At 49.2% G+C, this 12,884-nt stretch overlaps 1 protein-coding gene across 1 annotated transcript in view; it reads right to left on the bottom strand.

The window, feature by feature from the left end:
• Positions 1 to 9,967: 9,967 nt before the first annotated feature.
• LOC104627540 (immunoglobulin superfamily member 2-like) overlaps positions 9,968 to 12,884 on the bottom strand; it is a 16,096-nt gene continuing 13,179 nt past the window's right edge. Inside the window, exon 8 of the mRNA XM_010295840.1 lies at positions 9,968 to 10,164. Coding sequence (XP_010294142.1) covers positions 9,968 to 10,164 — 197 coding nt within the window. The remainder of the gene's footprint in view (positions 10,165 to 12,884) is intronic.

Raw genomic sequence — 12,884 nt, 5'->3', positions numbered from 1 at the left:
GCAAGCTCGGAAGGGGAATGTTCCTGGCTAGGAGGCCGGCAGAGATGGCCTGCGTGGGGATATACCTCCCCGGCTCACGCCTGCAGCATGGAGGAAGGGTGTGCGTGGCGCCGTGGCTTGTTTCGGGGGCCTGGGATGCCTCCGGGGGGACCTGGGCATGACCGGCTGGGGAGTGGGTGGGGGGGGACCGGGGCTGGGGGGCTGGCACTGCTGGGCTGTGGGATCAGAGGCAGCCAAAGGACGACACAATTTGCTCTTCCCCTGAAAATGTGCTCAACACTTTGTACGCTGACATAGGTGACGGGCTGCCTCAGGGATCTGAAAGCATCCAAGGAGGATGGATGCTTTCCGAAAAGAAAGGAGAAAAAAAAGGAGAAAGACTGTCTGCCAGGCAGCTGCAGCTCCCCTCGTGTGTCTTGCTGGAATGACGTAGCTTCCTTTGACAGCATCCTTTCCTCACAGCTTGAAAAGCTTGGAGTTGAAAACCACCACCAAAGGAGAGACATAACTGCTGCCATCTCTAGCATGTGCTTTTGAGGGTGACGGCATGGCAAGCACTGACAAAACACAAAATCTGTCCCAAAGCGGGGAGGAGGAGGGCAGCATGCCTGCAAAGCGAGCGGGGCTCTCGGCAAGACTAAGAAAGAACTGAACCTCCAGGAGATGAAGCATCTCTTCCATCTCCCTGTCAGAGGAAATTTTGAGAAAGAGCAGTTTCCAGCTGTAAGGGAAAACCAAAGCCCAGCAGCGCCAGGGGACTTTCAGGGGCTGCTCTGCTGAGGACCCGGGCTCCAGCACCAGCTTCACCACCCGTGACCACCACCGCCACCCCGGCACGTGCAAGAGCCCAGTGCAGCGACAGCATTGGCCGCCTGATGGGTGACAAGCGGTGGAGGTTGTTCATATGGACTCAACAGCGAGTCAACAGCTTCCACATCGAACATGACATTACGATGGATTGTTCAAATGCCTGGAGAGTTTATTTTGGCTGGGACAGGCACAGGGGCTCAGGGGAGGGAACAAGAAAACTAGATACGATTTCCATGAGGATTATTTGTTCTTCAGCATCTGAAGAAAGTCCCAAAGTGCTATCATCAGTAGGCCTAAATTCATGACATGGGGCTCCGTAGTGCTGCAGGGAAATGCTTGGCGGGTCTACAAAGAGACACCTCCCCAGATAAAAAGTTGAAAGCTGATGTGAAATAAAGAGGGAATAAGAACGTGGAAAGTTTGTGTGAAGAAAAGTAGCCACAGCTTGGCTACACAAAAGCTTCATCTATTCCAAGTATAGCAAATGGGAATAAAACTCTGAGTCAGACCTTATTTGTCCTATTAATTTAGCTGAGCATAAAGTCACAACCGAGGGGGGAAAAAAAAAAAAAAGATACACAAACCAGCCTTAAATAGCTTAAACTAAAACCAATCATTTACCAGCACACAGTCACAATAAAAGCAATTAGCACGCAAGATATTAAGAACCTATCCCATCTTGAAAATGTCTATGGGCCACAAATAGAGGTGCACAAAAGATAGATTAGGAACAAATCTCAACCTCTTATGCCATCAATTCTCAAGTTAATTACGTGATAATCACCATGGCATTCATTTACAGAATAAATATCCCATGTAAATTTAAATCTGTATGTAAATAGAAAAAGAGTTAATTAACAAAACAATAAAGTACCCAGCAATGTAAACACTCTGCTGACTCCACTCCCCATTCGTGGGAAGAGTCTGCTGGAACTTTGCGCTGAACTCCCAGACTGAAGCACTGGGATCTAGACTTCCAGCAGCAAAGCAACACGTGCTCTCATAAAAAGTAAGTTCCAAGTTTGTCAGTGGTGAGGAAGCACAAGAAAGCCCAGATCCCCATTCAATACAGCTTATCCTTATTTCTACCTCCATCAAATAAAGCTCATAAGCCCCCATGGAAATCACACGTTTGCATCCTGAGCTGAATAGAGATAAGCAAAGAACATGCTTAAATATTTTGCAGAATTAGATCCACAGTTTTCATTTCATACTGTGGTAATTCATTTTGATAAAAATCTGTTTCTATGGAAACTTCTCTTATGTCCAGCAGAGAAATTTTTCCCTTTGATTCTCACTTTTAGAAACAGTCTTTCCTCCTGTCTTCTTCTCTAGAGATGTTCTAAAAAAGCAGATTTCTGATTTCCTTGCCTGTTTCACAGCAAACTGCTGTGTCTAAGTTCCCTCATTTGTTGAGGAGAGAGAATTCTCAACTGTGCTATTGTGACGGTGTGACGACCTTGAATGGAAGAGGCTGGAGAACAAGAAAAAATAATCTAAAAACTTCATCTTGCCTAGTGGCCTAGAAATTAACATTGCTTACTCTACTGAAAGAGGATTCTAATGCTTTTAGAAGCATTAAAAAAAAAAAAAAAAAAAAAGACCTGGTGGGGGTATAAAAGGAAAAGAAAATGTGAAAATTTGAGTGGGTATGCACCTTTTTTTGCATCTTATACAGTTACATGTACATCTAGAAAGTGAACATGGAACAAGAACATTAAAAGTCTACATGGTTAGACTGTCTACCTCCTCACCTTGCCTGAGCAATGGCCAAAGCACAGGCCTAAAGCAGAAGACAAAAGCAGAGCAGTCATTTGTGACACTTCCCCAAACACCTACCAATCCACAGCTCAAGGACTTAACCAGGATGGCTACTTCACCGTTAGTAATGCTCAGTACGTTCCCTTCTTGATCATTTTCTCCTGGAAAACACAAACTTCTAGCACAACATCCCCTAACAGGGAGCTTTCCAACTTGACTTCATGCTGTGTGAAAACCCTGCCCCTCTGCATTCTTTTAGTTTTGAGGCCGCTGCCAGCCAGCTTCTTCTGTGTCCCACTGCTCTCACGCAGGGAGAGAAGGAAAGCCCAGCCCCGTCAGTCCTTCCCTTAACATCCGAGACCTCTCTCGCAGCCTGGGGTCATCTCCCCCAAGCTGACAGGCCCCGGTGGTTCAGCCGTTCCCCACCCAAAAGCTGTGCCATGGCTCTCATCAGTCACTGCCAGCCCTCCCTGCACCCTTGCTGTCCTCTCTGGGGGTGGAGGAAGGGCCCTGCACAGAAGGCATGGGTGCACCACAGGCGTAGACAGTGGCAAAATGATGCTGCCTGCTTTGGTCTGTATTTCCTGATAACTCACAACAACTTGTTTGCTCTCTGGGCTGCTCTGAACACCAACACAGGTTTTGCGTACACCTGGCTCTTCTCACATCACGATCTTTCTTCTGAATGATAACGGTCAGCTCAGAGACCATCATTTTATATGTGAAGCTAAGACTGATTTTTTTGCCACCATGTCTCACTTCACAGTCACCTACACAGAATGTCATCTGCTCTTTCGTTACCCAGTCACTCAGTCTCATAACGCCCCTCCACATTTTGTCAGACCTAGCTGTTGTTCCTAAGCCTTGACTAACTTAATAATATCTTTCATTGCTTAGTAGTCATTCTCTTTTCCAGACCATGTGTGCATTCATTGGTGTGCTGGTTTTGGCTGGGATAGAGTTAATTTTCTCCATAGCAGCTAGTATGGGGCCGTGTTTTGGAGTCGTGCTGGAAACAGTGCTGATGATGCAGGGATGTTTTCGTTACCGCTGAGCAGTGCTTACACAGGGTCAAGGACTTCTCTGCTTCTCATCCCGCCCCGCCAGCAGGAAGGCTGGGGGTGCACAAGAAGCTGGGAGGGGACACAGCTGGGACAGCTGACCCCAACTGACCAAAGGAGTATTCCATACCATATGACATGATGCTCAGCATATAGAGCTGGGAGAAGAAGAAGGAAAGGGGGACATTCAAAGCGATGGCATCTGTCTTCCCAAGTAACCATTACATGTGATGGAGCCCTACTGTCCCAGAGATGGCTGAACACCTGCCCGCCCAAGGGGAGTGGTGAATGAATTCCTTGTTTTGCTTTGCTTGCGTGCGCAGCTTTTGCTTTATCTATTAAACTGTCTTTATCTCAACCCACAAGTTTTATCACTTTTGCTCTTCTGATATCCTCCCCCGTCCCACCGGCGGGGATTGAGCAAGCAGCTGCGTGGAGCTCAGTTGCTGGTTGGGGTTAAACCACGACAGTTGAGCAGCACAGGTCTCATAGTTGGTGACCTCCCTTTTCTGTCAGAACTATTTACTTTCTTTTCTGCCTTGTATTTTTAACAAACTGTTTACCCATGCACAGACCTGCCAGTTTTATCCCATCCCTTAGTTTCCCTAAGATCCTTTGATGAAGGACATTGGCGGAGACTCTTTTGGCTCTGCACAGACTACATCCATGAGATTTTTCTCATCCAGATGCTCACTGACTCCTTCAAAGAACCTGATAGATTTGTGATCCACACCTGCCTTTTTCAACAGCCAGACCACTTCTTCCTTGCTTGGTGCAGAGACCAATCTTTCCAGCTGCCTGCAGGTTCCTCAGCCTTCCCATGTCTGGCTGGTCTAGTGTAGCAGCGTGCAGAGCCATCCAAGCCTCTGAATACCCAGTGCAAGATACACAAAAAACTCTGGCCTGATCCTAGGACCCAAGAGCCTTGTGTTAGTGAAGAGCATAATAAATATCTCTTTAGACATTCATTCTTCAAAACAGGTTAGATCTTTGCCCAAAACAGCATCTCCCAAAACCACAGGAAGATGTGGTTGTCCAGTGTGAGCTACCAGGCTCCCAGATCACAGCTTCTGGCTTGATGACCCCATTCCCAGGAGCCTCTGGGTCTTTCCCAGAATGGACTTGTCAGTTCAGTTACAGCAAGTTTTGTGTTGCTCAAGTCCAATTAAATGCCCACATGATAGCACAAAATGAGCTACTTAGCCTCCCATACGTTTGCCTCACCTGGGGAACGCACCAAATTGATGTTCACGCTCTGAGGCCAAAGAGCAAGATGACCTCGCATTGCCCGTATGAGATGCATGCCCCAAAACATAGACATGTAACAGCAGGACAGTATGTTCATACCCATCTCTCTAGGCACAGAGGGGCTAGGGGCTTAGCCACAGGCATAGCTTCCCAAGGACAGAAAACAGGGGACCCTGTGCCATGCCGATGGCGGTGAGAGTTACCCCGTGACATCCGCATCCTTCCTCCCTGTCTCTTTAGACCTTCAGTAATTCCTCTCTGAATTGCCTGTCTCTCTCAACATTATCAGGCAGCAGCGTACGTCCCACTTCATTAAGCCTGTAAGCCACTGGCTGGATGATATCTGACTTGCATCCGCTTGCAATTTAAAACGGGCATTTGCTTCAGATCAAAGTGGCAGCAGGAACAGAAATTAGCATCTCATGGTCTCTCTCTCCCCGGTTTCATTGCCAGAGTGTGTCTCCCTCATTACCAGGGAAATGAAACGTCTTTGCAGTTCAGGCTGCCTCTGCCTTTTATCCCACGGCCGCCGCGTGAGGCATCACTGCCACATTTAACAGCGACTGGTTGTGGCCCTTCTCTTTCAAATGGGACAGTGAGCCTCTCCTCCCCATTAGCATCCCACGAGGGGGCTGCGAGGAGTCACAGCCCCTCGTGGTTTGCCACACTGCTCCCAGCATTCACCCATTCATTGCCTCACGCTTAAAATAACAACAAAACCAACGGTTTCACCCCTCACCGGTAAATCTTCACGCTTAGTCCCAGAAACGAACCCTCCTCCCACCCCTGCAAGGAGCAGGTAACAGCAGGCACAAGGCCAGAGATCAGGTCACCCCCTGCTTCGCATTTTGCTTTGCCTTCATGATGGTCCCCAAGGAGGGGGCTGAGGGCAGCACCCACCGTGGGGGCAGGCGCCGGGGATGCCCGAGGAGCAGCTCCCATCCCTCTCCCCTCGCCTTGCCCAGCAGCCCAGGCACACGACTTGCACCGGGTGCCTGCAGGGGGCATAAGCACAGCACCAATTAAAAGACAAAATATCCCCAGCTCGGAATATTCCTTTTAAATAAAGCTGCTGATGGAGGTGAGTGGTTTGCAACGGCAGTAGCGAGCTTGTGCCCACACGTCCCCGGAGGGCTCGTGTAGAGGAGGGCTCAGCTCCCTGCCAGAGTCACTCATAGACATGTAACTCCTTAGAAACATACAGAAAAAAATGCAATGAATGAATGAAAGCAAGAAAGCCCAGATGAGCGCATGCTCGAAGTTGTTGCTTGTGGTATTCTGTTTCCTGTTCAGCTTGCAGAAGCAAGTAGTGTCTGGACCTTGCTTTCCAGTTTGCATTTCTAAATAGGAGCTGCTGGGGAAAAAAGCTTGTGTTTAGTTTAAGCGGTATCCATAAAAGGGTTTTGTTTTCTTTTTTTTAAATGCTTAAGCAGGTAGGGGAGCATTAATCTTGTCAGTCTCACACCACCACAACCAGCCTCTTTGCTGGTGAGCGCAGCTGGTTGAAAGGATGCTGAGCTGGTCCCTCCTGCTTGCTGAGGTAGCAAAGCGAGCCAGTTACTGCATCACCTCTCACACACGCTTCCCACCTCGAGCCCCACGGTTTGTACTGCTTCTGCCGCCCTGGAAAGCATCGCTTTAGGGCAAAGGCTGCCTTTTCCTGCCCTGTGCAACAGGACTGTAGTCCCATATTATCTGCTGGCAGAAAAGAGGGAGGCAGCGGAGGACTGGAGGAGAAGGACCCAAAGAACAGCAGGAGGCAGATACGATGCAGCAGTTTCTTAGTGGTTAAGGAAGGTTAAAAGTCTTAAGAGTGGTTCTGCTTTGTCTTAGTGACAAAGACCAAGGCTGAAGGACACATGAAACAAGCAGGGGCTGCAGGAACTATCTGGAATGCAAAATGGCATCAAGTGAGACTAAAGCATGTATCAAAACTCCATCTTTTATTTCCAGTTTTAAAATATTTTATCACAGGAAGAAAATGGAGTGTCAAATTTCAAAACCAGCTCAAAGCTAATAGGAAAGAATGAAGAGATGCTGCTCGAGAGGGGCCATCCCAGAAGATGGTCATCAAGGCCATCGGCACACTTTACTTAAATTAAAGCCCCTAAACCTGCATGAATAGAAAGCTACTACCTAGGCCTCAGTTAACTAAGCACAAACGGGACAGAAGTGTCCCCTTGACGGAGAAACCTCCCTCTCTTCTCCTAGTCCACCAGATGCAAAAATCTCATGTTGCAGTAGAGTTTGCAGCTTTTTACATGAAGATCAGGTGGCAGCAAAGATGCCTCCACAGACCTGCAACAGCGTGCCGAGGTGGCTGACTGAGGGACGAGAGTGGGCTTGGGGGATGCACCAAACCCAGCCAGGTCACCCATAGGGCTTGTGCAGCTTATGGAGACTGACCCACACAAGTGACTACTGCAGCAGGGTAGGGGTTGTCCCATGCCACCACCCCAGCACCCTGGTAATGGTTAGCAACCTAAGTAAGTTAGATTTTTTTGAGCAGAAGGCTGCTCTTGATGAGGTTCATCCTAAGACACATAAAGAATGGGCTGTCAAGCTGTCAGTGGTTTGCTGTGGTAAAACCTGAGGAGGCGTGAGACACCAAGTGACAAGAAAAGGGCAAAATTATTTTTTAAAAGAAGGGGAAACTGAACACTCGCATCTTCTTAACTGCAATCCTTAGGGAGATACAGGGACAAAATACTTAGAAACACCTAGGAGAACGCAAGAAAAAAAGAAAAGAAACATTTATGGTTTGTTTTAAACAAGAACAGAGCATGTCAGACCTACCTAATCTCCCCTGCAAGAAGGCTGCAAGCCTTGTGAGAAGGGGTAAGCAGTAGGCATCAGGTATTCTTGACTTTACCAAGGCTTGTGAAGTATGCTGCCAAGGTGCTCTTACAGGCAAGCTAAGGAAATGATCCAAGTAAGACACAGAGGGACAGCACCAGAACTGGTAGATGAACTATGTCCACAGATTGATTGTTAATATTTTATGGTGAAAAATGGTTCCTCCTTTCCTTTCCCGCACCCTAACACACCTCCTTTCTGTATCCCCTCGTTACGAGCTGGGCACCAGGCAGCCAGCATATGGCTGGCTCAGGGCTGGCTGTCAGGCAGCTCGCACTGCAGCCTTCCCTTGGTGGGACAACTCACCTGCCTCCTCTCATTCATCCAGCTACCACTTTTCATGAAACCTGTAGGAGTTTAATGTCCTGGGAGCATCTGCTTCTCTGTCAAAACAGACTGAAACCGCTCCATGAGTTAAAGCATTATCGAGACAGGACTAAGACAAACAGACAGCAGGATCTTTCGCAAACTGGTGCAGAAGGCTGTTCAACAGAGCCGTGCAAATGGTGCTTCAATTAGACGGGAAAAGTCAACAGCCTGAACACACAGTGGAGAAACGACTTGCTAGACGGCAAACCTGCAGGAGGGGAGCCTGCCGATTACGAGCCAAGCACGAACGGTGCGTGCTGTCACACGCACACAGAAAATCAAACATCCCACTGTGATGTGTAAACAGGACGTAACCCAGAAGGCAGGGGGGAAACCTCTCTGCAGAGAGCCCCATGTGTGGCTCTGAGCACTCACGCCGCGGGAGAGGCAGCTGGGGTCAGGGTGGCAAAGGGAAAAGCTGCGTGAGGTCCTGAAAACATAACCCGCAGGGAAAGGCTGAGCAAGCTGGAGCCAGCCAGTACAGACACGAGGTGGCTGAACAGGGGAACAGGAGCAGTAGTCTTCAAACTTATGCAAAAAGTGCTTTTTCAAGGAGAAAGGGACTGAAGCATCTCCCAGTTCCTCGGGATACAGGGCAGGCAGCTTTTCTAATTGTAAGGAAAGTGAAGGACTTGAACCTAGAGGTGCTGTGGTGCCTCCAACCCTCCCCCTGGTCAAAGGAAGCAGGTTCATAAACATCTGCCATGATTTCCATACGGCTGCTTTTGTTTGAGGATGGTGCTTTGAGTGTCACCCTGATGCCTGACCTTATAACTCGCTGCGACCACATCCCACTTTGCACCACCAGGGATTGAGTATCCCTTGACCTATAGGGACTGGATTGAAATCTCCTTTCCTCTAATGCATCAGCCAGACAGCGTTCAGGTAGCAGAGCTCCCTCACCCTTGAAAAGGCGAGCCTGAGCTGCATCCCAGAGCATAGAGGAGCTGCTCTGCAGGCACACACATGGCGTTTTTATTATGTGGTACAACCTGGCAGCTCCAGAAGCTGTGCAGCTTCCCGACCCACGGATAGCCCAAGCACGAGGGGCTGGATGCTGTCTTCTCCTACAGCAGTCCCAGCAAAGGAAGGAGCTGGAAAGTCTTTGTACACTCATCTCCAAGATGACTTGGTGTCCACTGCTTCCTTCTGGGATTCAAGACTCCATGCGAGTCCCTTATTGGATCAACAGGATTCATTTTTTTGTGGATGGCTGGGGTACCCCTGGCATGGACTTTCTTCAGCCCCAGCCAGCCTTGCTCAGTCCTCATCATCCTTTGACAGGTCTTCTGATGAAGACCCATTTCCTTTCAGAGAAGATGCTCTTTGCGCACAAGCGCTCTCAGAACGAGGGGACAGCAGTGTCTGAGAGCTTCCCCAGCAAAGGGTGGGCAAAGGCAAGTGCAGTGTCTTAAATGGGACACCAATACTCCATTTCCAGCTCTGCCACTGGTTTTTAGCCTGCACACCACATAGACTTTGTCAAATCATCTAAAATGCACAGGAATTTGATACTTTCGTGTCCCAGTGCAAAAAGATCTGTTTTTTCCCTTACACCTGTAGAGGAATAACACCACTTCCATCCACAGTGGGAGACACATACTGCAAGGACCTCAAATATACCACAATGAACAGCACGTGAAACGGGCAGGTACCTAACCTAAGAGACAGGAATACCTGTTATGAAAACCCTATTTGCTTAGTAATTCAAAGCCACTTCATTCCACTGAAAGTAAACACGCAATTTCAAGGATTCATTGCAAGAGCTTCTACAAAACAATAAAAAGCCACTCTGCAAATACTCAGTCCTCCTCAGCTGGTGAGCTCCACTCCTTCGAGTTACATCTGCCATTATAGATCAGTTAAGTTTTCTTAACCCCTCCAGCCCCTTGCAGTTCCATCAGCTCGTCTCCTGCGATGTTGCCCTTCTTGCTTTTTCCAAATTTGAAGTACCAGCAGAAGACAGCAAGGGCCAGGAGGAGGATCAGAACCAGCGGTAAGTATAGGATGAAGTTCAGCAGTGGTGGTGATGAGCAGATCCTAGACAAAACAGTTGACTCTGGAGGAAAAAAGAAAGAAAAACAAGTAAGTGAGGCCCCAAGCTAGTTTGAGTTTTTCTCTCGTACTGTTTCTATAGGTTATCTTCTTAACACTTTTCCCTCAATCTTCAGCAGCTACCAATTTTTAAGAATTCACACAGGCTACCTGAGGAGAGGGGGGAGAGAAACCAGGTAATTTGCCTCCATTTCTTGTTTTGGGACATCAGATAGGGCCCCAGCTTGTTCAGCTGAAACATCCCCACAGAAACAGCATGGCTTTTCAGCTAACTCGTTCCAGTCTGGGCTCAGTAACGAAAAGCCATGTAACCCTTCACCTCTGGGTCCCTGCCCGACACCAGTGACGGTGGGGTGAGGCAGAGGTCTGTCAGAGGCTGACAGCACAGAATAAGGAGGGACCAGAGGAAAGCAAAGGAAAGGAGATCAAGGAGGTCCCTGTCTCCCCCAGACACCTGCCCCTCCTTGCTTCTGCCGCTCTGCTATCCTGTTTCAGCCACGTCGAGCCGTGGGCAGCTGCGGGCCCCATTCCCGGCAGCTCCTGCAGAACAGCTCCCTGCTTGGGGTGCGGGCTGCCTGTACAGCTGGCGGACCCTCCAGGTACTGCGAAAGGCTGAGTCAGGTCAGCCCCATGCTACCTGAAAAGCTCTCATTTGCAGCCTCTCCATTTTTGTCCCAGGCTCCTTACAGCCACTGACTAATCCTGGCCATCAAAGTCTCCTCGCTTGGCACACAGCTTCAACACCACAGACTGACCTCAGATGCACCTGGCCCACCACGAAGGGTCATGCCAATTCCTTTGGGTCCGTTTTATCCATCTCAAAGTGTTGTTCCTCAATTCTCCTCCTTACCCAATCCCCATGTGCAGATGCTTTACGCTTGCTCTGCAGAACCATGCTGACCACGCAGGTCTGATGATTTGAAGCTGTCCATGAGGGGCTGAGGGACCTACACAGCCTGGTGGGCCAGGTGTGTCCCCAGGGATGAACCAGCCTGGGGGCTACTCCTGGCTGTGAAACTGGCTTTTACCTCTCTACCTCTGAAGCTCTGTGTCCCATCCTTATAGACGGGAGCAGCATTTACTCTGCTGTAGGAAAACCGGGCAAAGTCTCCACTACGTGAATGCCTCTGTAGTACTAGGGAGGCATCAGCATCAGGGATTAGAGATGAAGTTACTCTTGGTTACAGGTATACTTGCACATGGCTGTGTCCTTAGCTCTCAGAAAACTCTGCAACATTGAAATCTGTGAGCCAGAGGGGCATTCTGAGATTACCTGCATCACTGAAGAAACACACATACCCCCAAGGAAAAAAAAAAAAAAAGGAGAGAGAGAAAAAGAAAGAAAGAACACCCCATTAGTCTCTTGGGTTTTCTGAAAACCATGAAAGCTGTTTGGTCCAAACACATATAAAAAAATTGGAGGAGAATTTTCCAGCAGTTACTGAGCAATTTTAGCAATGGTTACTCCACCAGTACCAGGTAACAAGAGGCAGAGGGAGCTGATGAAGGGGAAATGCGACTGCTAGAGGGAGCCGTGATGGACAACAGCAGGCACATAACAGCAGGGGGATGAAGCACTGTCAGTCCCTCCTTGTGCAATTAAATCCAGATTAGTTTTGCTGTAGGTGCAGTCATGTGAGTAGGCTCTGTGCGTGCCTCTGCCAGTAGCGGGCACAAGGGAGGGCTCTACAGGGCCCCCCGAGCTCTTCCACGTCGGCCGGCATCGGTAATTGCTGCAGAAGCTATAACCACATGTGGGCACCCAGGCTGGCTTCGGGCATGACAGCTCCAGGGCTGAAGGCACGAGAAGAACTGCCAGATCCTCTCAGCTGGGTGCAAACACAACTGATTTCACTGTTCATATTTCTTCCTCCACACAGGAGACCCAGATGACCCATTTCCCAAAGAGGCAACAAAAGCATACTTTTATCCTTCTTGTTACCTCCCTAAAAAACTGTGTGTGCCTGACTGAAACCTTTGCTTTTTTTATTTTATTTTTTTTTTAATTTAAAATTCTGTATGCAGAATCCAGCTCTATTTTTGCATCTAGCATGCACCCCAACTCACCCCAAGAGGACAGAGGCTGTTTTTAGAGACCTCACTGGAGACAGACTTGCCAGAAAAATCACACCACAAGATTTTTTTTCCCCCCAAACCATTAGCATTCTGGTCCAAATGGCATCCCTGAGAGTAAAGGTTTGTACCCATGGTCCTGCAGAGACCCCACAAGCCAGCAAAGCACAGCAGACAAAAGCACACTCAATGGGACCCTTTGGACCATGTGCCCCATGGTCAGAGCTCTTGGTATCTCACCACCTCCAGTGTTTACAATGCCAAGCACCCGTGATTCAGCCTTGCCAGATGGATGGGACTGGGAATGGGATCTCATTGCCTCCCCCACCGGGCCCATAGCATGTATTCTTCGAAGAGCTCCCCTCCCTCCCCTGGCTCCCAACACAACTCTGGCAATCTCCCCAGCACCGACCCCACTGCGATCCCTTTGCAAGTCCTCCCATCCCCGCTGCATCCTTGCCATTGCAGCCGGCACCGCCAGCAGAGAGCTACCATTACCTGGCCCCCGCCCCCCAGCATGGCTAAGGGGGAACCAGTGTGGGGCGAGTCGCCCCTCACGCCTGGCAGTGTTACCTGGTGGGATGGTCGCGAGATGGGTGTACCCCGAGCACGCCGAGGCTTGCAGAGGCCAGCCCCTCCCCTCGCCCTGCC

This window comes from Phaethon lepturus, unplaced genomic scaffold, assembly GCF_000687285.1.
Source record: "Phaethon lepturus isolate BGI_N335 unplaced genomic scaffold, ASM68728v1 scaffold14021, whole genome shotgun sequence".
NCBI classification, from domain to species: Eukaryota; Metazoa; Chordata; class Aves; order Phaethontiformes; family Phaethontidae; genus Phaethon; species Phaethon lepturus.
The sequence above is the reverse complement of the archived record's forward strand: the minus strand, read 5'-3'. Positions and strand labels throughout refer to the sequence as shown.